Here is a 26554-nt window from a genome sequence, read left to right on the forward strand (position 1 = left end):
CCTCCCGCTGAAATACGCGGTAGAGTGATTGAACTTCAATTTCTTGTAATTTTCCCTTGGTCGGTTTACCGCCAAGAGTTTAGTTTCTATCCTGCTAGATAAGTAGAAGGGGCTGGCTTGCCGCCCATGCATTGTAATTTTCAGTTTGTTTATTGATGCTGACGATCCCCAGAACACCGTATGCTCTCACCCTCCCAGTCTGGGCTCTCGGTGAACAAAAGGTGGAAGGGTTCCCTTTCAGTTGTTTTGCTTATTCCTCTAACCTTAACGGGTTATTTGTTGTGGATGAATTGTTATTGGCCTGAAAAATTAAAAAAAAAAATTAGTGGGATATTACACACCTCCGACAGATGAAATTCTGACTAGGATAGTTGGTGGAATGTCCCCTTTTGAGTGAGGAGTAGTCAGGGGTCCATTGGCCTATCTCGAAGACCTGTAGGGTGATCGGAATGAAGAATTAGGGTGTCCAATTTTTGTGGAGCTTTGTAAGATCTAATTGGTGCTTATCCGGTAGGGATTCTGCAACTTCATTCGTGGATTCCTTCTGGGTTTTTCGAGAGCTTCACAGTGATATAACATGCATTGAGTTTTGAGAGGAATTCTGAACTTACTCTTTTTAGTAAGTTGGTGGCAGCTATTAGGATTTTGAGATTATTCCGAGTTTCCCGAGCTTCCTCTCATGGTTCGAAAAGAAGGATATTTGGTGTTGTTTTCAGGACCTACTATTTTTAGTAAGTGCCATTTCAGGTAGTTCTGAGCCCCGACCTAGTCTAGTTGTTGGTTTTTGGCATTTCAACCCATCAGTTCAATTTGGCACAATCAGTATTTGATTTTCAGTGATTTATTAAATATTATTACTTTATGCTAAAGTTAATATTTAATGTTTTTTTGGACGGCTTATGGAAAAATACTTTGCACCTAAAAAATATTATATTTTCCCTAAGTCAGTGGTGTGAGAAAAGGAGGCATATTTCATGAGTTTATTATGTTTTAAGTTGTAAGTCATACACCAAGGAAAAAGTTTGAACTTTTTGCCTAGGAGTTGGATGCCAAACACATGAGGGAGTGGGAAATGAAATGCAAATGAAGAAGTTGTAATTTGGATGCCATTTTGGAGGTGAATTTGGGGTCTTAGAATCTATAAATATGAGAGCTTGGTCTCTCATTTGTCATCTTTGAACATTTTCATAACAAAGTGTTACCAAAATTGTGCTAGACCTTTGCTTCGAAGTTGCGTGCTTCCTAGCTTGTACCAGTCTCGTGCTTGGGAGATGGCACCTAGCTGTGAGAGAGCCTATTTCTCATTCAGGGGAGTAGATTGAGCTTCAAAGTGATGGAGTTTGCTATTATATTTTAAATTTTCAGATTGTTGTTGTTTTTTTTGGTGTGTGTTGGGCGTATAGTGGCTGAAGCAATATTTTGATCATACCTCCTTGCCTGTTGAGCGTTTCAATATAGGTATTGGCTCTGATTTTATCTATCCTATAGGCGATGATGTCCTCCAAAAGGGAGATGATAGTTCGCTGATTTGAATTTTCTGCTGCTGGTCGAACTTTTCTACTGGGTCGCCCCTTCCCTAGCTGCCTTGGGATGCGTGCATTTGGTATTGGACTTCAAAGTTGTAGGTTTGAGGTTTTGAAATGGTCACTTATGCCATATTAGTCATTTGCTTTTGATTTGGTGTGATTTCGAGTAGATTTGAGTTAGTTATGAGCGTTGTGGTGTTTTCGGTAGTCGCTGGTCTGCATGTTATTGACTTTCAAAATAAAGAACAACAGTAGTTGTTTTATGTTTGAGTTGGTTTTAGAGGTAGCTATCATTTGTGATCAACATTGTTCTTCTATTCTAATCATTTATCTCTATATTGTAAGGTTGAATAGTAGTACTATCAACCATTTCTTAATTGTAAAAGCAAACCCCGCTGAAAAGTGAAAGAGGGTGGCTTGCCGCCTACATTTGATATTTGTAATTCTGTCCTCCCGCTTCATAGCTTCATAAGCGGTTGAGTGATATTTGTTTGTAATGGTCCTCCCGTTACATAAGCGGTCGAGTGATATTTTGTTGTAATGGTCCTCCCGTTGCATAAGCGGTTGAGTTGAGTTTGTGCTAAGTGTTTATCCTCCTACTGAGATATGCGGTAGAGTGATTCGTGTTGGTTATGTTGTTATTTTTCCTTGGATTGTTTACCTCCAAGCTTTCTAGTTTTCTATTCCGTTGGAAAGTGGAAGGGTTTGTTGTAATGTCCCCTTCCTTGTGATGTTGCATTCAGTGGTCCATTGGCCTATTCTGGAGACCCGTAGGCTATGTGGAAAGGTGAGTTAAGGGTTCCCATGTTCCTTGGAGTTCCAGCCAAACTTGTCAAGGGTGGAATGTGAACTTACTATTTTTAGTAAGTTAGGGTTTGGCCGTCGGGATAGTGTAGAGTTGCTAAGCTCGCCAAGCTCTTTCTCTGGTTGCGAAGATAACGATTTTCAGAGCATTATTTCTTGACTTACTATTTTTAGTAAGTGGCAATCTGGGGCATTCTATTTTTGGCAGTCGCGGATTTGGTCATGTTCCAGCACAATTCAGTGATCCTCATTGCTTAGCCTCATTCGGATTCTGTTGATAATCAATACTGGAGTTATAAGCGATTTAATTAAATATTATTCCTTATTCTAAGGTTATTATTTAATTATTTTATTACTGATTGATGTTATGGGGATTGTGCAGAAATTGATATTTTTCCTAAGTCTTGCCTAGGCGAATTATTTAATGGATACAAGGAGACTTTATTTTCAATATACTTCAAAGTTATATCATGCCAAAATCGCGGTCTTCTTCCTAGGCACGATTTTTGGACTTGGGAAGTGGGCGCCATTTTGGGTCCACCACATGAAATGAAACGCAGTTTGAATGAGAGGAATTTGGAGGCAATTTCATTTGAATTCCAGACTCGAAAAGCTATATAAATAGGTGTTTGGCTCCTCATTTGATCATCCAGAGAAAATACATCGTTATGCTGTTGGAATGACTCCAGACTTCTTCAAGGGTGAATACCTCCTAGATCCTTCCTTCTGGTTTCGAGTGTGAGACATCACTCCTAGCCGTGGTTCGAAATTGTGATCTATTTGGTGATTTTTGGGTGTGTTGGTGAAGAGTTGTGTGCTGCTGGTGTGTTGGCTGGAAGTGTATTTTGCTCGTAGCTATCTGCGTGTTGAGTACATCATTCTGGGTGAGGGCTTGTTGGAAGCGTATTAGAGAGACAATAATTCTCCTACATTGGTGTGGTATTTGGAGAACTCTCCAATTTGCAGTTGCAAATCGAACTATTCAGCCAAAATGCCATTTCTAGAAGCCTTGGGTTGCGTGCATCGCAGTTGTTGCTCTCCAGTTGCAGTTTCAAGGTATCGAATTGATTGTTTATGTTATACGCTTCATTTGCATTTGGTTTGGCATGATTCCGTTCAGTTTTGAGAGAGTTACAAGCATTTTAGTGGTTTTTGGGATGGCTGGTTTTGCGTTTCATTGTATGTAATTTCAGAACAGCAAGTAGTGTTTATGGTGAGAATGTGTTATTGAATTCTTGAGATATGTACTTTATTCTATCTTCTTTCACATCTCTATCTTTGTAAGAATTGCTTCGGTAGAACTGACCAATTCATTCTATGATGCATTTCTCGCTGAACAAGTGGAAGAGGATGGCTTAGCCGCCTTTATGTTTTGTAATTCAGCTTTGTCCTCCCACTGAGCAAGTGGTTGAGTGATATTGTCCTCCCGCTGAAATATGCGGTTGAGTGATAGTTTTATGTAAAAGTCCTCCCGCTGCATAAGCAATAGAGTGATTTGGTTCTGTTATGCTCTTGTTTCCTTGGTTGGTTTACCGTCAAGTTCTTGTTCTTCATCTCGCTGAAAAGTGGAAGGGGCTGGCTTGCCGCCCAATATCGTATTTACATTGTAATTTCCAGCGGAGTAGTGAGCTAACGAATTGTGAAAATTCTATCGCAGTTATTGATTATTAATCTCCTATCTCATAAAGATTATTTAACTGCGAAATACTGAAAAATAACACAGCTGCAACTTCACAAATAAAAACACGCGGAAAGAAATATGCAAGACAGTGACACAATATTTTTCGGACAATTGTCCCTAGAAAAACCGTGAAGGGAAAACCAGTACTGTAGATGAGGAATATATATTAATTACAGCAAATCAAGAGATACAAATACTGCTTGCCTCTTACTGGCAAAGCTTTGACGACCTCCCAATTTCTCCTGCTGAGATTCCACCCCGCTACTATCCCAATGCTATCACTGCGCCCTTGCTAACACTGCACGTTTCTCCACAAACTTCATATCCTCCAAATGACCCTTGACCCCTTTTTATACTACTCTCGTTGGAAAACCAACAACCGAGATTAATTCTCAATCAATAGCTGAGATTAATAACAACTAAACAACCTGTTGACGTGTATTTTCTACACAATCATACACAGAATAAAATACCGACAGGCATCTTATCCTCTCTTGAGAAAATAGTCTCTAACTGCTGAAGATCTGCAAAAAGGATCAGTTAGATGGACTCCAAGGTTCTTTTAGTGGGATCTCCACGTGTGGATAAGCTCCAGTGGTATGATGTGATTTGCTGGAATCACAAGGGGACTTACATTGAACTTCCGATCTGCTTTGCTGGACACAGGCTCTGACTAACTTAGATTAAAAAAAATGGAAAAAGGATAAGGGCGAAGAGAGGATCTAATCCTAATACTAAGAATGTAGGAGCAATGATTTGATTTTTGATGAAACTCTAACTAGGTCTTGTTTTGACATCAATGGAACATCTACACAAGGCTAGTGCGATCTTCTAAGGAAGCTTTATGATGTTCAAATCATCACCGCAGGCATAGATACCATCCAAGTTGATGCATATCAATGAAGAAGCGACAAATTGAAATTGAGCTTGAGCTGAACGATTCCAGTCGACTACACAAGGCAAGTTTGCAATCAACAAACTGCTAGTAGTATGGATGTACGAATTCCACCATCAATCAATCACATTCCCTCCATTCATTTAATCATCTACCATCTAAGATTGAAGACTCAACAAGAAACCATGCAAATTGCAAGAAAAACGACATATTTCACCATTACTTCAATGAAAATGGAGTTTGTTTACAATCAATGGCAACAATTTCTTGCCTTGTCCTCCTATTCTACTCTCTAACTACTTTCAACTATTTACAACTCTCTCTAATTCTATCTAAAATTCCCCTTTACAAAATGAAATGCCTGGGCTTATATAGTGCCCACAATACAATTTGATGGCTTAGATCAATTCAAGATCAATGGCCAAGATTTTACAATGAAAACCCTAATTAGGGTTTGTTACAACCATTACATAACATTTAATGCTTGACCAATGAAATAATTGTATTGCTTGGACACATGTCCCTTTTAGAAAAATTGACCAATGGATAGCCAGGGTAGGTACATCGGAGTTTGTGCCACCTTCCATGAGTTAAGTACATTGAATCTGGACATGCTGAGGTGGACTTCACTGACTGGAGGAGTGATGACTGGGATGCCACCTCATCTGACACTTGAAGCTTGCTAGATATTCAATTTGATGTAGTTGAGAGGCTATCTTTAATTAACTCTTGTTCTAACTCCTTTTGTCCTTGATGTGCAGGATGATGTACCTCGCCTTGGAACGCTGGATTGGAAGAGGTCGCCCTTGTCTTGGCTTGATCGTCCTGGCGAAGACCGTCCTTGATCCGGCTTGATTTTTCTTGAAGAGATCTTCATTCGATGCCTACACAACATTTCAAAATTAGTAACATGATTTTGCAATACATAACATAAATTAGAGAGCAAATTTTAGGAAACTTAATGATAAGTCCTTTATTAATCATTTCCTAAAAACGATTGAGCTAAGGCAAAACAAAATTTCAAAATTAAGGCAATGACAATCAAAATTCGAAATTAAAACAAGAGATCTTGCCATACCTTACTTGAGAGCTTAACTCTAAAATGCAAAATGAATAAAATCGCCTAGGCGAAATTGAGGTATAAATAGTCTTCAATGTTATCTCCTCAAAAGATCAATTTCGCCACCTTTGGATTTCAACGTGATCTTCAAGTCTTGCCTCTTTGACAATTCGCTCAAATGGATCTTCAAGTTCGCCTTAACAAATCCTCCTAGTCTCGCACCTTTGACGTGGTCTTCAATCCTTGACAAATTCGCTCCAACGAAGTCTCCAAGATATCGCACCACCTTTATTAGTAAACTCCAAATCGCACTTCTCCCTTGTCTTCCTTAATTCGCATGTAGAAGGATAAAATGATGATGTGAAAATGAAATCTTCCACTCCCCATATATAGCGCTTGGATTGCATTTATCCCTTAGGCCGACTTGAGGATATAAAACAATTTTTAAATGATTTTTAAATGATTTAGCAAGGCCGACCTCCCTTTGTAGCGCTTCAAATTCGATTTTTATTAATTAATTAATTAATTATTAATGCCTTACGTTTTTAATTTGCAAATTTCGATTTTTAATAAAGGCAAAATAATTAATAAAAGATCAACGCCACATTAAATGCCAAATTAAATAGGATTTTCAATTTTTTATCGAACTTAGCATTTAAGGAAAATTTGAATTGCTTATTTGGCGCCAAAGCTATGAAAATGAGAGGGACGTACCTCATCGCCTTGGTCCCTTGGAGAGGGACAGGAGCGATCCATGATTTTGTCTTGATTTTTGCATTTTTCACGTTCAACTCCTTCATCTCCACGTTCAACATTAATCATCATGATGAGCTCTTCGAATTTGATTGGCTTGCATGCGTTCATGAGTGTCTTTGGATGTTCATCGCCCTGGTCCTTGTCCAAAGGACAAGAGCGATCTTCAAATTTCCACGTTCAATATGCATCCTTTTATCTTCGATCTTCATTGTGATGTCCTCCAAACGTCGTCCCTTGCCTCGCTTAACCTCACCTTGCTTTGATCTTGAAGGAATATGAGTGCTCTTGATAGGATCGCCCTAGTCCTTGTCCAAAGGACAGGAGCGATGTGAGCTTTTTACCTTGATTAGCAATGTTTGGATGTTCAAAACTCTTGTATGTTATCTTCAAACGATGCCTTAGACCTTGCATTACCTTATGAAATCTTGTTCTTACGTAAATCTTGCACAAAATGACCAATGCATCTAACATCGCCCTGGTCCCTTGGAGAGGGACAGGAGCGAACTAGACATTTAGGACCTTTGTGGACGTCCAAAAAATCTTCATTTTGTATTCAATGCGTCCATCTCATGGTCTTCCTTGCTTTTGAACGTACACTTGTCTTGACATTTGCCTGGATTCTGTCTAATGAAGGAAATCGCTCTGGTCCCTGGGAGAGGGACGAGAGCTACAAGGTACCTCGCCCTGGTCCCTTGGAGAGGGACAAGAGCGATTTTGCTCTTGTGGGCCTCATTTTACTTCATCACCTTCGAAAATTATATTCAACGGATTCGCAATGCCTCCTTTCAGTCATTCATGCCTTGAGATCGGTTGAAATTTGGCGAGAAAATCATCTACAACAAAAATCGCTCTGGTCCCTTCCTGAGGAACAGGAGCGAACTTAAGCATTTTGGTCCTTTGTTGACGTTTGATAATCTTCAATTTGTCTTCAACGGGTTCGATTGACCTCCTTTCTTGCCTTCGAACATAAAATTTGTTTGATCTTTGCCCAGATCGTACCTTATGAAGAATTTCGCTCTGGTCCTTCAGTGAGGGACAGGAGCGAATTTGACCCTCTAGGCAAAAACTTCATCATTTCATTGTTTTTGATCAAGTCTGGATGCTCTATCATGCTCATTTCGTCCTTCACCATGCCTTTAATGTCTCGATTCGTCCAAACAAGGTCAGGAATGGCTCAACTAAGCATTTTCGCTCTGGACCCTTGGTGAGGGACACGAGCGATTCGCCTTGGTCCCTTGGAGAGGGACAGGAGCGCATTTCGCTCTGGACCCTTGGAGAAGGACACGAGCGAAATTTGACTTTTCGCACTCTCGATCAGGACAATTTTAATGGAATATAACATTTAAGTATAAGTGACATTTCCTTCTATGTTTCTTCTTTCTTATACTTTAAGTTATATTCCATATATACTTTCAGGATGTTTGAGAGTGGTTTCAGACCTCCAGGAGTTATATTGCAAAATCTAGTTTTTGGAGGTTTTTTCAGTTTCCAGACTTAGTCAAATTTCAGGGTCAGGACATTCCAGACTTAGCCAAATTTCAGGATCAGGACCTCACTCAAGCCGGACTTGCTATCCTATGTGATCCCCTGGGCGACGCTTCAAGTTATATTCATTTGATAAAATGCACCTCTTTGGACCTTTTCACATCGTCAAGACGTTAAAATCTTGCAAGGACAAAGCAAAATTGGATTTGTAGCTCCGGTCCTTCACTGAGGGACAGGAGCGATTTTGCTCCTGGAGGCATTTCTGTGCTCATGAAAATCTTCAATTTATATTCAATGGAAAGATCTCGCCTTTCTCCATCACTTCCAATTCGTAATTCATCTTGACTCTGCAGGAATAGTAAGATATTTGAAAACGAGCTCCCGTCCTTCACTGAGGGACAGGAGCGATTTTGCTCCTACAGGCCAAAATATCATGATTTTACACATTTTATCACTTCACAAGGCGAAAACAAATCATTAGAGACGTCTAGGATCAAAATTCAAAAAAGTCAAAATTTGGTCAAAATATTCAATCAGACAAAAATTCATATTGACGGTCAGCACTTAGACAAGTTTAAGCTCTGCATGAACATTCCAATTGAAAATTAGACCATTTTGGCGAAATCATTTCATTCAAAATTTGCATTCTAGAAAAGGAAATTCAAAAAGCTCCCAAAAGCGACTGGATTTTGGTCCGAAAAGACGGTAATTAGAACCCTAAGGCTTGACCCTAAATCCAGACAACTAACAAACTAACCAAACCCTAAAAAAAGCAAAGCGAAAACGAACAAAACGAGCAAAAAACATGGGTCCCCATTTGCAATGGGGCGATGTGTGAAAACGTCACAACACAACCCTAACAAAATTGGTTGCTAGAAGTTTCTAAAAGAGATCAAATAATTAACAAATAATTGTCCCTATCTAACAAAATTTGTTTAGCAAACAATTATTTACTAATTATTACATATGGAGAACCAGCTGTCCTAGCTAACCAAACTAACACTCCCTCTTAGCGAGGAAGTTGTTTTGCATGACACCCAACTTCTCTCTAAAGAACCTGAATTTTGCCTTCCCCAATGCCTTTGTTCAGAATGTCTGCTACCTGCTAATCTGTAGGTATAAACTGTAGCTGAACAATCCCCCACTGTACACAATCTCTGATGAAGTGATACCTGATGTCTATATGTTTCGACCTATCATGAAACACCGGATTCTCAGTCTACTTGATGCAACTCTGATTGTCGCAGTGTATCACTGTAGTCTCCACCTTCTGACCGAACAAGGCTACTAGCAACTTCCGAAGCCATATAGCTTCACATGTCGCCATGCTAGCTGCTATGTATTCTAACTCTGTAGAACTCAGAGCCACAGACTTCTGCTTCCTGCTGAACCAAGAGACAACTCCTAATCCTAGATTGAAACAACATCCTAAAGTGCTTCTCTTGTCTGTTGTACTACTTGCCCAATCCGCGTTAGTATAGCCCATCAACCTGATTACTTCACCTCGAGCATACCTAATCCCATACTTGATTGTACCTCGCAAATAACGCAGCACATGCTTTGCCGCTGTCCAATGTACTCCCTTTGGCTCAACCATGAACTGACTAAGAGTGTTTACTGCAAATGCTATATCTGGCCTAGTGTTGACCAAATACATGAAAGAACCAATCAACTGGCTGTATAAGGTGGGATCTACATCCTTCTCCCTGGATGTGTCTACCTTCCTCCAATTCGTGATCATAGGATTAGACATGGCTTTGCAATCCTCCATCTTGAACCTTTTCAAGATTTCTATGCAATATTTCCGTTGTCCAAGAAAAATTTCTCCATCTGTCTGCCATACCTCCATGCCTAGAAAGTAGTGCATAAGTCCCAAATCCTTCATCTTGAACTCTGCTGCAAGGTCCCTCTTGCATTCTTCTATGAGCCCCAGTGAACTTGTAAGAAACAAGTCATCCACATATAGGACAAGAATGAGAATCTCACCCCCAACCACCAAGTAGTAGAGGTTAGCATCTGCCTCACTCTTCACAAAGCTCATTTCCTACAAGTAACTATCAATGCGCTCATACCACGCTCTAGGAGCCTACTTGAGTCCCTAGAAAGCTCTCTTCAATCTACACGCGTGGGTCTTTTTGTTGTGTGCTACAAAGCCTTCCGGTTGTTCTATGTATACCTCCTCTTTCAACTCGCCATTTAGGAATGCTGTCTTGACATCCATTTGATGGATCTGCCATCCCATTTGTGCTGAAACTGAAATTACAGCTCGTATAGAAGTATACCTGGCCACTAGAGCAAATGTCTCCTCATAGTCTATTCCCTCCTTCTGAGAGAACCCCTTTGCCACGAACCTTGCCTTGTATTTCTTGATGCTACCATCTACACCGTGCTTGATCTTGTAGATCGGGCGCGATCCAACCATAGCCCTATTTGTTGGTCTAGGAACTACCTCCCACACATCATTCTGCATTATTGAGGTATATTCCTCAACCATTGCATCTTGCCACACCTGATGTTGTGTAGCCTCCTGATAGCTAGAAGGTTCGCTATCTACCAACTGATTAACTAATGCAACATAGTCATCATACCTGGTTGGTTGTCTCCATTGTCTACTACTCCTAGGAGTACCCACTAACTCCTGAGTATTCTTTTGTGTTTGCTGAACCTCACGGTTCCTACTCCCAACTGTAGAGGATGAAATGTCAACCTCCATGTCTTCTTGATGCATCTCTTCCTGCACCTGTTGCTCCATACTCTGTGAACTCTCACCACCCGAGCCTATACTGGTACTAGTGACTATACTCGAGCTTTTCTGCCCTTGACTCGGTTGAGCTATCTTTGGAGCTTCTGTCGGCTGCCCACTCTGATGCTCTGTTGGCAAATCTCTAGACCTCCTAAATGCCTTTTCCTCCATGAACTTGACATCACGCCTGACTATAATCCTCCTGGTCCTTGGAATAAATATCCGATATGCCTTTGAGGTTTCACTGTACCCCACAAAGTACTCCTTCTCTACAGTCTGATCTAACTTGGTACGTGTATCCCTTGGAATATGACAATATGCCAAACTCCCAAATATCCTGAAGTGACTGACATCTGGCTTCTTTCCTGTAAAAGCTTCCTTAGGTGTCATCTTCCCTAGTGCCTTATGTGGAACCCTGTTCTGAATGTATACTGTCGTACTACATGCTTCCGCCCATAAGTAGCGGGGCAGGTCTTGATCATGTAGCATAGCCCTTGCTGCCTCCGATATGGACCGATTCTTCCTCTCAGCAACCCCATTCTGTTGCGGGTTGTAAGGAACAGTCCACTCTCTTTTGATTCGTTCCCTGGTACAAAACTCTTGGAATTCATTCCCTTTGTACTCGCCTCCATTGTCTGACCGAAGAACCTTTATCTTCCTTCCTGTCGAGTTCTCCACAAGTGTCTTGAACTCTTGGAAGCGACTGAAAACCTCATCCTTGGTCTTCAAGAAGTATATCCAGGTCTTCCTAGAGAAATCATCAATAAAAGTAACATAGTACTCATATCCTTTGAGAGACTTCGTCGACATTGGCCCACATATATCTGAATGTACTAGATCAAGAACACCCTCAAATTGAGTGTCACTCCTTGGAAAAGATGCTTTTGCAAACTTCCCCAACACACATCCCTTACATACATCATCGTGCTCTGTGCTCACCTCTGGAACACCTGTCACAGTCTCATGAAGCAATTTAAGTGCTCCATGATGTATATGGCCCATCCTCTTATGCCATAGCTCTCCAAGATCTCTACGATTACTGCTGCTCATGAGTGCCTTAGGAGTATCAAACTGCAACCTATAAAGTCGACCACTCCTAACTCCAATAGCTATGGGTGATTTCCAATCCTTATGCTTGATCAACACATGAGCCCCTCTAAAGAGTACATTGTAGCCTTTATCCTGAAGGACAGATACGGAAATCAGATTCATACCTAAGCTTGGCACATGCAACACATCATGAAGGGAAATCAACTTTCCATTCTCCCTCTGAAACTGAATAGTCCCTTTCCCAACTGGGTTGAGTTTGGACAAGTTCCCCATAGAGATCTGGATTTTGGTGTTCTCCTCTTTGTAATTGGAGAAATACTCTCTAACTCCTGTCATATGAAATGATGCCCCACTATCTATATACCAAACACTCTGTGAGGTTGAGCTAACCATACAAGCTATGAGTGCAAACTCATCCTCCATTCTACTAGAGAGCTCATCTGCACTTGCTGAAGCTGCCATCTGCTTCTTCCCTTTCTTCTCATTCTTCTTCCTTTGCGGGCAATCGCTGACATAGTGGCCAAATTCGTGACATCCATAGCACTTGATCTTAGACAAGTCCTTCTTCTTCTTCTCACTTTGTGGATTTGATCCTTTGCTAGACCCCTTCTTTGTTTTCCCTTTTCTTGCTAAGGCAACGTTTTCTTGGTCCATCTCACCTTTCTGACTCTTACTGCTGGATCCACTGACAAGGCTTAGTCTAAGCTCCTCCTGAGTGAAATCACTCCAAAGTCGATCCGAACTTGGTACGGTGTCTCGTCCATTAATAACTTGAACAAAGACATCCCACCGCTTAGAAAACCCATTTAGGGCTATCCGTACTAGCTCATCGTCACCTGGTTTATCTTCAATAGCTGCTAACTCATCCTTGACAAGTCTAAGCCTGGTGAGGTAACTTGTCACGTCTTCTCCCTTGTTCATCTGAGTATTCCTCAACTTTTCTCTGAGAATCAGCTTCCGGTTAGTGGTCGCATTCTGGTACAGATTCAGGATGGCGTCCCACATTGCCTTCGCTGTATCCAAATCTGTGATATGCGGAACTATATGATCGTTACCACTGTCAAGGATTATCCTCCTCACTTTGACATCTTCCTTCTTATATGTTGCAAGAAGTATTGGATCTGTAGTTACAGTCACAACAGTGGTAACATATTCCTTGATACCATTCTCTTCTAGCAATAAAGAAATTCTAGCTTTCCAGACACCAAAATTTGAGGCTCCATCTAATCTGTCCAGATCTCTTAAACATGTTGAGGCCATCTCAAGGGATAAAAGAAATAATAATTCTAAAGAGGTCAAACTAGGTTTTATAAACCCTCGATTTTCTTTCCTTTGCTTAGGATAAACTTTTTCTACTTAGCTCTGATACCATGTGAAAATTCTATTGCAGTTACTGATTATTTATCTCCTATCTCATAAAGATTATTTAATTGTGAAATACGGAAAAATAACACAGCTGCAACTTCACAAATAAAAACATGCTGAAAGAAATATGCAACACAGTGACACAATATTTTTGAACAATTGTCCCTAGAAAAACCTCGAAGGGAAAACCAGTATTGCAAATGAGGAATATATATTAACTACGGCAAATTGAGAGATACAAATACTGCTTGCCTCTTACTGGCAGAGCTTCGACGACCTCCCAATTTCTCCTGTTGAGATTCCACCCCGCTACTATCTTAGCGCTACTTGCTAACACTGCAAGACTACTTGCTAACACTGCAAGTTTCTCCACAAACTTCATATCCTCCAAATGACCCTTGACCCCTTTTTATACTACTCTCGTTGGAAAACCAACGACTGAGATTAATAACAACTAAACAACCTGTTGACGTGTATTTTGTACACCATCATACACAGAATAAAATACCTAAAGGCATCTTATCCTCTCTTGAATAAAGTCTCTAACTGCTGAAGATTCGCATGAAGGATCAGTTAGGATGACTCCAATGTTCTGGTTAGTAGGGTCTCTACGTGTGGATAAACTCTAGTGGTATGATGTGATTTGCTGGAATCACAAGGGGACTTACATCTGATGATTGAACTTCCGATTTGCTTTGCTGGAACACAGGCTCTTACTGGCTTAGATTTGAAAAAATGGAAAAAGGATGAGGGCGAAGAGAAGATCTAATCCTAAAGGATGTGTAAGAAATATGCAACACAGTGACACAATATTTTCGAACAATTGTCCCTAGAAAAACCTCGAAGGGAAAACCAGTATTGCAAATGAGGAATATATATTAACTACGGCAAATTGAGAGATACAAATACTGCTTGCCTCTTACTGGCAGAGCTTCGACGACCTCCCAATTTCTCCTGTTGAGATTCCACCCCGCTACTATCTTAGCGCTACTTGCTAACACTGCAAGACTACTTGCTAACACTGCAAGTTTCTCCACAAACTTCATATCCTCCAAATGACCCTTGACCCCTTTTTATACTACTCTCGTTGGAAAACCAACGGCTGAGATTAATAACAACTAAACAACCCTAACAAAATTGGTTGCTAGAAGTTTCTAAAAGAGATCAAATAATTAACAAATAATTGTCCCTATCTAACAAAATTTGTTTAGCAAACAATTATTTACTAATTATTACATATGGAGAACCAACTGTCCTAGCTAACCAAACTAACAGAACCCCTTATCACTGTATGCACTCACCTTCCCACATTGGGCTCTTGGTGATCAGAAAGTGGGAGGGTTACTTTTCGGTAGCATTGGGATTATATTTCCTAACTTTAACGGGTGCATTGTAATATTTGTTGTGCTTGAAAACCGAAAAAATAAGTGGGAATATTACAGTCTGGCTTGCCGCCCATTATTGTAATAGGCATTTATTTGAAGTTGTATCTAACGATCCCCTGCCACCGTATGCTCTCACCCTCCCAGCTTGGGCTCTCGGTGAACAAAAGGTGCAGGGTTTTGTTGTGCGTTGCACACGCTCACTGTCGCCGACAGGGCCCCCCTCTTTTTAGGTTTCCTGCCTTCGCCCTGTCGAGTTCTGTGCAGGGTGTCTTGCGTCTTTTTTTTGAGTATTGTCCGTAATCAGTCCAAAGGATGATGTTGTCATGAGCGTAAGCCTGGGAATCTGCAAGGTGAGTTTAATGTTCGGGCGTTAAAATTTCAAAAGATCGCTCAAACTGGTAAAAACGCTAAGTCTTGAGCTTTGCAAATGTCCTTTTTTGACTTGTAAAATTGCCTAAGTTAGGTGAGAAATAGTAGAAGCTTGCAAAATCCCCCAAATATGATAAAGCGTCTAAAGGTCGCAAAAGGACCCAAAGTGTCGATTTTCGCCAAATGGAGATTGAAAGGCGTAAAAATGTAAAAGTGTCAAAAGTTTGCAAACTGGCCAAAATCGCCGAAATTCGCATACAGCAGAGAAAATTGTCAAAAGTGTTAAAACTTTGCAAAGTGCTCTCAAATCCCGAAATTTGCCAATAATGGGTAAATCGCAAAAGTTTTAAAAGTTTGCAAACTAGCTAAAAATCCCGAAATTCGCACTATAGGCGTAAATGTCAAAAGTTGTGAAAGTTTTCAAAAGGTCTAAAACTCCCGAAGTTCACCATACTAGCATTAAACACGATTTTTTCTTTGATAGTTTGAAAGACTCCATTCGCCAAAATCGCGACCCAAGGGAAATCGCAAAAGTTTTAAAAAGTTAGCAAATCACCCAAGATCGCTGAAGTTCGCATATAGCATGAAAATCGCGAAGTATTGTAAGTTTGAAAAACCATCGAGAGACCCGAAATTAACCCAAGGCATAATATCGCAGATTTTTTAGTTTGAAAAAGACTCCAAAATGCCGAAGTTTGGCAACAACGTGAAATGCTAAGGCATTAAACTTTACAATCCCCCCCCCCCCAAAGTTTGGCATATAGCGCGGATTTTGTGAAGGTTTTCAAATGGTATGAAAACGCTGAAGTTTGTCCAAGGCGCAAATCGCGAAACTTATTAAATCCTTGCGGAGATGCCACAACCTTAGTTTGGCACAAAAGGAAGATCGGAGGAGTTTGAAAGTTTGTGAAAGACATTATATCGCCGAAAGTTGAACCTAGGCGGAAAATCATAGAGTATGAAACCTTGCGAAGATGCTACAACTCCATTTTTAACGCCATAATTAAAATGCAGGAGTTTGAAAGTTTGTGGAGAGAGCAAATCGCCCAAGCTCGACGCCATAGGAAAATCACAGAGGTTAAGTTTGCAAACCATACAAAACCCCTGAAATTTGCCATAAGAAAATCACTAAGTTTGAAAGGTTTGCAGAATTTGAAAAATCGCAAAGTATAGAGCTCGCAGTAGAAGCAAAAATGCCAAAATTCCCAGCTATGGCGTTTTTGTCTGTGTGGGCATTTGGAAGTAAGTTGAGTTATGTGGGATGTTTGGTGGTCATTTTATTGGTTGTTCTTGGTTAGTATTGATATAATAGCAGTTTGGGTTTGGTTTGGAGTGATTTGGGTGAGTTGTGAGAGTGTTATATGCATTTTAGTGTGTCTTGGTGTTGTTGGTTATGCGTTTTCAGCTTGCTGTCAAAAATTACAGATTTCTAGAAGTTAGTGTTTGGGTGTGCATTTAGGAGTGTGAGTAGATTAGTTGTTTGGGGAGAGATTTGGGTGAGTTTTGAGAGATATTTGAGTGTGTAATAGCTTCTTGAAGTTGTTGGTCTGCGTGATATTGCTCTTAGAATTTTCATAATTTCATGTTGAAGGGCTTTTGGGAAGTTAGCACTTGCTTGGAAATATTTATCAGCCTGGACAGGATTACTTCTATATTCAATCTCTCTAATTCCTATATTGTAAGGTTAAGTAGTAGTACTACTAACCATTTCTGATGTGTTGCTTGCCCACTGCATAAGTGGAAGAGGCTAGCTTAGCCGCCTTCTTGCTTGTAATTCAGTTTATGTACTCAGTCCTCCCACTGAATAAGTAGTCAAGTGATAAGTTTTATGCAATTGTCTTTCCATTGAAATATGCGGTAGAGTGATTGAGTTTTAGTTTCTTGTTATTTCCCTTGGTTGGTTTACCGCCAAGAGTTCAGTTTCTATCCTGCTGGATAAGCAGAAGGGGCTGGCTTGCAGCCTGTGCATTGTAATTTCAGTTTGGTTTTTGGTGCTAACGATCCCTGGAACACCGTATGCTCTCACCTTCCCAGATTGGGCTCTTAGTGAACAAAAGGTGGAAGGGTTTCCTTTCAGTAGTTTGGGTTATTTGTCTAACCTTAACGCGTTATGGTGTTTGCTTGTAATTCTTACTGCTAAAAACCAAAACAAATTTAAGAGGAATATTACAGATGTTTACTTGCAAATGAGACAAAGTAAGATGGAGCAACAAGAACAACAACTGTACGTTGAGGGATTAGAGAAGGAGGTGGGCGTGCGCAATTGGCCACGGTGGAGAAGAACTTGACAGTTGAGTTGGAGGAGAAGGTGGCCACTTATGACGCCCATTGCAGCAGACAGGAGGCGTAGTCGAAGGCACTTGCAGCGAAGGTGGCTGACTTGACTCTACATGTGGAGCAGAAGGACAAGAAATTATTGGAGGCTGCACACATGGTCAAGAAGGCACGCGAGCAACAGCTAACTGTTGAGAAGAACCTTCGGCTCCACACGGAATGACATCCTTCTTCTTCGGCCACGACAGGGATGCCTCCTCCCCCTCACAAGTCTTAGTGTCTTTTGTTTTGTAGTTCTAGCTCCTATTTGTTCTAGTCGTCTGGAAGACGACTACTTTCTGGGGGGGCTGATGTTAGGGGCTAATAACACTTGTTAGTTTTTAGTTGTTTGGGGTGTTTATGTTTTGTTATGTGTGGGTTGCTGAGAGGTTCCCGTAGGGTAGTTGGTAGTTGATAGGCTGTGACGGTTGGCAGCCTGGCCAACCCTCGAGTCTATATAGTGTATGGATGGAACCTCGACAAGCTAGCATTGTAATGGTTATTTATGCTTTAATATACATGAATGTTCCTGTTACATATGTTGTTGGTACGTGTTGAATACTTTTGTTTATCCTTGAGTTTACCAACCTCACTGTAGGGACTAAACAGTTGGTAACAGAGGAATCCAATGAGAGGGAGGAGAGTCACATTGAGAGCTATGTTCGGGTTTCAAAACCTGACCCACAGGATGCACTCGGGTCCGTACGTAGATTCCTAGTAGAGTTAGGTGATATTGCACTGGTCACCCGAGGGGTTGCAGAGCTAGATCTTGTATTAAGCGAGAATTTTGGCTGACTAACCTAGGTCAGAATTAGGAGGCAAGGTCTAAAAGGTTGAGCACAATTCCTTGTTTCCCAAGGACAATCACCAAATGCTGGGGCAGATTCCCATGGGGTGAAAGGACAAATCCAAAGCACCAATGAAGTGAGGAGAGGGACAACTCCTAGGTGGGATTACAGAGGGATGTAGGGATTAGGACAAATGGTGATGTGTTCATGAAGACTCATGGCGGGAATTTAAGGTGCAAAGGGACTGAATCCTAGGTGGATATTGAACTTGTTGAGGGATTGATGTAGGTTGGGATTCAAAGGTGTTAAGGGACAAGAAGCAAGGTGCATATGAGATAGTCCTAAGGAAAAGAAACCAATCACAATTCCTTTCCAAGATATACAAACCTTGGGAGCGTTCTAGATGACATGAAGGGGATTACGGAGGGGTGTAGGGACTAGGACGAATGGTGTTGTGTTCGTGAAGACTCATGGTGGGAATTCAAGGTGCAAAGGGACTGAATCCTAGGTGGATTTTGATTTTGAAGGTGTTGAGGGATTGATGTAGGTTGGGATTCAAAGATGTTAAGGGACAAGAAGCAAGGTGCATATGAGACAGTCGTAAGGAAAAGACATCAATCACAATTCCCTGCCAAGATATACAAACCTTGGGAGCATTCTAGATGACATGAAGGACAAAAATGACCACCATTCTAGTGTAGTCAAGAATCATAGTGCTAGGAAACAATGCAATGATATCAAGGATGGGTGCAATGTCCACATGTTCAAGGACACATTTGAGGTGCAAGGGTAGGATTGAATAGTCCCCAAGGACAAGGAACTAGCATAGGGCGCAAGTTAGATAGTCCTAGGGACAAGTGATAGAGCACAAATCAAGGGGATGAAAGGACTGGGGACAAGTATAAGCAAACCTCCCTCATGGACAAAGTGTTGAGTGTAGGTGAGGGTCAATCAAGAGCAAAAGATGCATTCCATCCTTAAAATTCCCAAACAAAAACAAGGATTTTCATCATTCCCCTCACTTCATCCTATCAAAGCCAGAAAATCCAGCCTTGACAAGGAATTTTTCCTTGTCAAAACATTGAATCTTCAAATATTTCAAATTTGTCCAACACTTGGCACTTTCAAAACCACTTGACAACTTTGCAGCACTTTCAAAACCATTTTTACAGGTTGCCACTAATTTTGAGGTTTTGTATTGGTCATTCCCAGCTGCATTCCACCATTTTCACCTAGCTGGGCACTTCTTGTAGTAGCTGAGGACTAATTGTAGATTTAATGGTGCTGAGCAGTAGAACAACATTACTTAGCTATCCACAAGGGTGATTTGTTGGCAAGGAAGAGTTATTGAAGGCATAGTTGAAATTCTCACAAAAACAAAAACTTGCGAAGTCCCGAAAAAAAACTCGATGAAAACTTGACAACTTAAAAATTTGCTTAAATTTAATTAGAATTGACTTTTTTTGCTAAATTCAATGAGGAGATGCATCCAATGAGTCAATAAATGAGTACACAAAACAAACAAGCTGAGTATAGATATATTTGATTGATTTAGATGCAAATTGGGTACAAAATGGCATTCTCTTGTGGAATGTTGATGGCTAATAGACTGAAACAAAATAAAATAGCAAATTGCTTTTGTAAAACTAAAAGTAAATACTATATCGAAACATTTCACATCTTCCTCTTCCCAGCTCTAGTGAAAACTAGGGGAGAGATAGAACTAGAGGGTCTAGTCCTAGGAGTTTGATGTGGTTTCTCCACCTCGCCAAATTGAGGTTGAGGGTAGCTCCCCTCGTGGGGTTTTGAGGGTGTTGGAGAGAGAGAGAGGGGTAGAGAGATAGGTCTAGATCTTGGTGGAGAGTGGATAGAGTGAGATAGAGTGGTAGAGAGAGAGGATAGAGGAAGAGTGATAGGGAGATAGGTCTAGAATTTGGGGTAGATAAAGTGAGTGAGATAGAGAGAGCGAGAGAATGTTGATAGCATTGATTACTGAAACTTGACTAAGTCTGAAAATTTAAAAGATCTTCCAAAACCTAGAATTTGCATTATAACTCCTAGAGATCTGAAACCACTATCAAACATCCTACTAATATATACATGAAATATAACTTAAAGTATGACTTATACTTGGATGTTATATTTCATGTATATATTTTGATGAAGATAATTAGATTGACTTGAAAAAAAAAATTGATAATTTTTTGGCATGTTTGGGCCTCTTTTTTTTTGCAGCTGAGTTTTTGCTAGAGACTCGCTGAGTTCTTGTGAAAAGCTCACCATAAACTCTGCGAGTTTTTGTGTGAGTTACTGGCATAAATACTTGCTGAGCAAAAAAACTTGCGATTTTTTCAAAACTTTTGGAGTACTCTATGAGTATTCCATCTATGGTTGTAGGATCCCTTTCAGATCTGGGCAACCTCCTAACCAAGGGAAGATTCTGTATCCATATCTAGATAGCTAGTGGCAGGTCTTTCAAGCTGGACACTCAGGTGCAGCCATATATAGATCTCTAATATGTGGGGAGGGTCAATAGAGTCTACAACCTAAGGATTTCATGTTTCAAGGCTGTTGAATATCTCCCAATACTGACCTTTAAATTTTGGGCACCTTCATACATATTATGTACATTCCTTACTGGTAACTATTGTAGTCTTCAAATCAGGTCTAGTGACCTAATCATCCAACAAATTAAAGTTGTATTGTGTTCAATTGAATTACTGTTATATTCTGCTGGTGAAAATTTCCAGTTGGATCACGATGTTGACAATATTGTGTATGTTTGATGTTGTGTTGTTGTATGAGATCTGATATAAATTTGGCTATCAGTTCGCAGCAAACTGTTTATTTAGAATCATGCATTGTTTGCAATATAATTGTCTGGTTTATCTACAACCATAATTTAAACACACTGGCAACCCAGAGCATCACAAAAAGTACTTGCATTGACAAGACAAGGGAGCTTCTAATAGCAAGTTTTTTTTACCACTACTAGTAGTTTTTTCAACTTTTTTGGTGGCGAATGTTAGATTAGGTTCTATGTGGCATCAACTACCTCCTAGGATTGTGAAGCCTGCCCCCCCTTAGCACTTCCCCTGGTGGGCATTCTCTCACTCTAATAATACTCAACTGATTGGCAGCTATGTGTTGCAGAGTAAACAAATTTAACACATATAAATGATTTATATTAATAGTTCTAGAATAATATTACCAATTTCTTTTATTCATTTATGTATGCTCTTATACAAAACTATAATTTAGAGAGCAATTCCAACATGTGCTCTCTTACTTGACTATGAGAGATCTATAGAAATCTTTCTTGACAGTTGCCAAGTAGCCACAACTGTTGACAACTACCAAGAAACTATTTTTCTAACTTCCACAAGCTGACAAAGCATTAACATACCTGTTGGGAATAAGCATTGAGTAAAACATAACTAAGACCAAAATATGCTAATTATAAACTCTACATTGGTACTTTTGTTGTGATCAATGACATTTTTGTTGGCTTTTCTACTACGTCTTGAAACATTGATACTTGAGGATTTTGGTTCGCTGCCTGAATGGTCTTCCTCTATTTAGCAGCTTGCAGGGCCTTTCTTTGTTTTTGTTATTATACATGCTTGGGGTTTGTGCTTTTTGTTAGGTTTACTGCCTGCATCCTTTGGTATTGTATCTGCCGTACATTTGAGCCCTGTTGATCTGTTATTTTTGGTCATTTGTGGACATTGATATATTACTTTCTTTCTTATTGAGTCATTCAAAGTTTTTGGGAATTTTTGTGACTACGTTTGTAAGGAGCTTAAAAAGAATTATTAAATGATTGGAAAGAGATGACATGTCAAAAATGGTTTTCATGATTTTATAATTAGTGGGAAACTTTTACTTTATTCCATAGATCTACATTTAATCATTTATCCCCTGAAGATGGTGTCCAACTATAGGATTAGAAAAACTGGGACTAAACTTTCTCATGTGGCATTCCAAGAAATCACTCGTAAAAAAATTGGACGTTATTGAAACCTGAAAACATTAAATTAATATGATTTCTTCCTATCTTTCTGATTGCATGGTTTGGAGTGTATCTTAAACTGAATTGCCAGCAGTCATACATGCATTTGAAATGATTTTGGTGCCATAGCAAGCTTCAAAGTCAACTCAGCTGAGCTTGACTTTTGAAAGGAGATGGAAATTTGTAAAAAGGGAGAATCTGAAATTTGTGAAGAAGGGACATTACAAAGAAGCAGACCTCCAATGTGTTTAAATGCTCTAGTGAATTTATAACTCTCTGTTGCAGTAGGGTATTTAGTAAAAGCCTATAGATAACTTCTATGCCATGCAGTGTCTTTCTTGATCTGTTTGAAGGTCTGTTGTTTTTCATGAGTGTTACAAAACCTTGACTACTGAAATCCACCCTCTGGAAAGCATGTCACATTTACAGTTATGCTTGTATTTTGACTCTGTGAAGGATAGATTTCTGTAACTTCTATGAATCTATTGCATTTGTTGTCTATGATTCTATTGTCAATCTTGTATCAATATTGTGGACATTTATAGGATCATGCCAGTTCCGATCTCATCAAATCAATTATTTATTCTTTTAAAGAATATTTCTGAGTTCATGTCACATTTGATGATGAAAGTATTTTTTTTTTTTTTTCAATAAAAGTGGATTATTCCACTAAACTTTTTTATTAATATTTTTTAATTTTTACACAGGATTCAAAGAGCATACTAGAGGAAAGAACCCTGGGAAGAAAACCTCCGATCACAGCTCATAAAATAAACCTATAGTATCTAACGGATCAGTTTATACACCCCGCCCAAAACCACATACAAAATGTGGTCACAACACATAATATCAGTTTTGCATAGAGCCCATATGACAATTTGTCAAAAAAACCCATCAGATAATTTTCAAATGTAGACTCCACATCTGCCATCAATTGAAGAAGACAAAATTTTCCAAAGCCCTGTGCCAAATCCCATGAGCCAAAAACCTTCCTGCCAAAAAAGAAAGTATCAAAAAAAGACTTTGGAAAAACACTATTGTATCAACTATCAAATACCATGAGCTCGAACTCTCCTCCAGACAAGGAACATGAATACTTGAAATGAAAGGGGAAAGCGGGAATAATTATCATCATAAAATTTTACATCAACATTACTCAAGAAAATCACATAACTATTGCTGCAAACCTTCCCATACCCTAGAAGGAATTTCCTCAAAACCCACCTCACGCTGATTGGCATTGCTAACAATGGCTAAATTTGCCAAATAATCCGCAATCTTATTAACTTCTCTGTAACAATGGGATACCAAGAAAGATTCAAACAATTCCAATTTTTGTAAAATGGGATCAAGTCTATACTGCAAATTCCAACAATTCGATTTCTTTTTCATAACACATTGAATAATCACCATAGAATCACCTTCAATTATTAAGTCCTTAATTCCCAAAGAGATTGCCATATCCAAACCAAAAGACAAAGCATGAAATTCCGCATAATTGTTAGTTTTAAAACCAATAGCATGACACTTAGCTCGAATAAAATTTGCATTGTGATCATAAATTACCATGCCTATCCCAGCCGGCCCAGGGTTACCATGAGAGGCCCCATCAAAATAATCAAATAACCTTCAAATAATCAAATAATCAAATGAATTTCAAAAATTGAAACAAAAAATTTTAAATTATGCATTTGTTAAGTATAAGTTAACATGTAAAACCATTCATTACTGTCCATCAGAAAAAAGGACCCATTGATTTTTTGAAGGCCAAAGCCACAACAGCAATTTTTTAATTTTGAAAAAAAATAAAGCTACAAGTTGTCCAATTACTATGCGACCTTTAATATAGGACATATATTGTTGCCCGTGAAGTTCTAATTCTCATCAGTGTTGAGATTATCATCTTTTATTTGCCCAACATGCTAGCATTAGTACTATCCCTACTTATTCCTGAACTATGCAAAATCAATAATGTAAGGGTAATTCGAAAGGTTACATTTCATCTGTGTCAAACAACAACATCAATTGATCTATCATATGGCTAGTGGGTTCTTTGAACTGGATTTGCACACGATTGTTTTTAGATGTTTTACTGTTCTACATGTGTGCATTCATGTATTTTTAATATTCCTGGGTATTCTATCTATCTATATCTGGATGATATATCTTTCCCATTGGAAGTGTTTGTTTCATGTCAATGTTTAACAGTTAACTAATTTGATCATTGTTAAAAATCAGGCTGAGGGCATTGGCTATGCAATGAGCAAAGTTGAGGAGCTTAAATGTGTATGCCAAATTGCTGAAGCAACAGGCGTGGTCCTTGATCCTGTTTACAGGTTTTTACAAATTCTCCATTTATAATTTGCAAGGATTACTATCTTATCTGTTTGACTTTTAGACATTTAGCATATTTTTGTATATGATTTTGCATGTAGCTTATCTCATTCCTATACATTCAGAATAAAGCTTTTTACCTAAAGTACAATTTCTTCAATCATCCTTGTGACTTTTGTGACGTGTGCAAGCATTCTCAGAGTTGCACTTTCTAATAGTAGTTATTCTTGTTATCTTCTTAGAATGCATAGCGTCTCTTGTTCTTTCATGTATACAAGCTGCAAAAAATAATCTTATTTGATGCAGACAAGGATAGGGGGTCAATCTAATGACAACCCATCCTTGTAGCCGTATCTCAAAACCTCCACTGTTTTTATTCTGCGATCAACTGAAATAGTTATAGGGCCATAGGAACATATTGGTTACTGCTGAACATGATGCCTCAGACTGCTATGTTACCGCTGTGCATTTTGCACACACACTCACGACTTGCAAATCCTAATTTATAGGGAACCTCCTATAACAACTCCCTTATATAGAAAACTACGAGATAACAAATAAACAAACCAAAACAACTTAGCAAACATTATTGTATGTATCCTGAAGACTAGCTATGGGAATAGGAATAATGAAATATTCCTATCAGCCCCCCATATTACATCATTCTCCAAATGAAGATAAGTTGACCAACAATATTTGATGACCATGTTCAGTAGTTCATCAAAACATAAGGTATGAATAGGGAGATATGAATCTACTCATGAGAAGCAATAGTGGAACTAGCCTCACTAGGTTTCTTCAATTGGATTAAGCATACTAGATTTTTATCGAAGGATAGGTGTAATGAACCTAAGTCACGGAATTTCAGCAATCTAGATTAGCATTGTATTCTTCAAGAGAGGAGGTTATAAATTACTGACTATAGACAAGATTTCCTAATTCTGATTTGTTAATGCAAGCTTTGGTAATATATACTAGACCTTTGCTGGGATCGTGTTTCCAGATTCTATCCCATCCCTATAGTGGACGGTAGAATTACTGCCCTTAGGATGGCAACAACCCACCTTAGGCTCCCATGGTTGGTCTAGCCCCAAGGTGGTTGCCTTGTCCACTAGCAAACTCCCAGCCCATTATAGGCAACGGTATATTATGGAAATAACACCCCAAAAGGTAACTAGCAACATATTATCTAATACTAACGTAAATCAACATATATTGCTAAATGTCATTAAGTAATGTCTCTGGATATGGCTACCATATTCAGAGACATTTACTGTTTAATTACATAGTAAATGGAAACTGTAATCATTTTTCCTGCTTTAACTAGAAATGCATATAGAATTAACTATGATTTATATATATACTTCTCTCTACTAGATGATAGGAAATTTGCCCAGGATATGATTTCGCATAATCCTCGGCCAAACCAGTGAACCGTAATTATACATAACCAAAAACCGAATTACTTTGCAAAAGGTTTTCTCAGGACCTTTGCGGTGCGTCCCTGGTCTTTGGCGTTTCTGCCGAACTCCTTCCTTTTATATCTCTCAATTTGAGGGAGAGGTCACACCTCTTTATCATGTATGCCCTTTGGCAAGAGACATACCTTTTCACCATTAGCACCCTTTGAAAGAGTGCAACTCTTCATTATTTCTACCCTTTGAAAGGGACACAACCTTTCATAATCAGATCTGCACATTATTTAAATCAGATCTGCACTTCTCATTTCCAAATTATTCCCCCCCCTCAAATGAGGTTTTCTTCTCCCTTTTATATCTCATTGTTGAGGGAGTCACAACTTTTCCTTTCATGTCTTTTGACTTTTCATTAACTTAATTAATTTTTAATTAATCATATTTAATTATATTATTTTATATTTTAATTTAATTTTTAATGTTTTAATTTTTTTATTATCATTTATTATTAAATTCTATTTTAAAGTGGGGGACATTACAGTCCACCCCTCCCAAATTTGCTTGTCCTCAAGC

The 26554-nt window shown here is 39.2% G+C and overlaps 1 protein-coding gene across 4 annotated transcripts in view; it reads left to right on the forward strand.

The window, feature by feature from the left end:
- The window catches only part of LOC131051635 (putative D-cysteine desulfhydrase 1, mitochondrial), a 130688-nt gene that overhangs the window by 76046 nt on the left and 28088 nt on the right, over window positions 1-26554 (forward strand). For all 4 annotated transcript variants that reach the window (XM_057986203.2, XM_057986202.2, XM_057986201.2 and 1 more), the window contains one exon: window positions 24471-24568. In XM_057986203.2, coding sequence (XP_057842186.1) covers window positions 24471-24568 — 98 coding nt within the window. The remainder of the gene's footprint in view (window positions 1-24470; window positions 24569-26554) is intronic.

Source organism: Cryptomeria japonica, chromosome 8 (genome assembly GCF_030272615.1).
Source record: "Cryptomeria japonica chromosome 8, Sugi_1.0, whole genome shotgun sequence".
In the NCBI taxonomy this organism is placed as follows: Eukaryota; Viridiplantae; Streptophyta; class Pinopsida; order Cupressales; family Cupressaceae; genus Cryptomeria; species Cryptomeria japonica.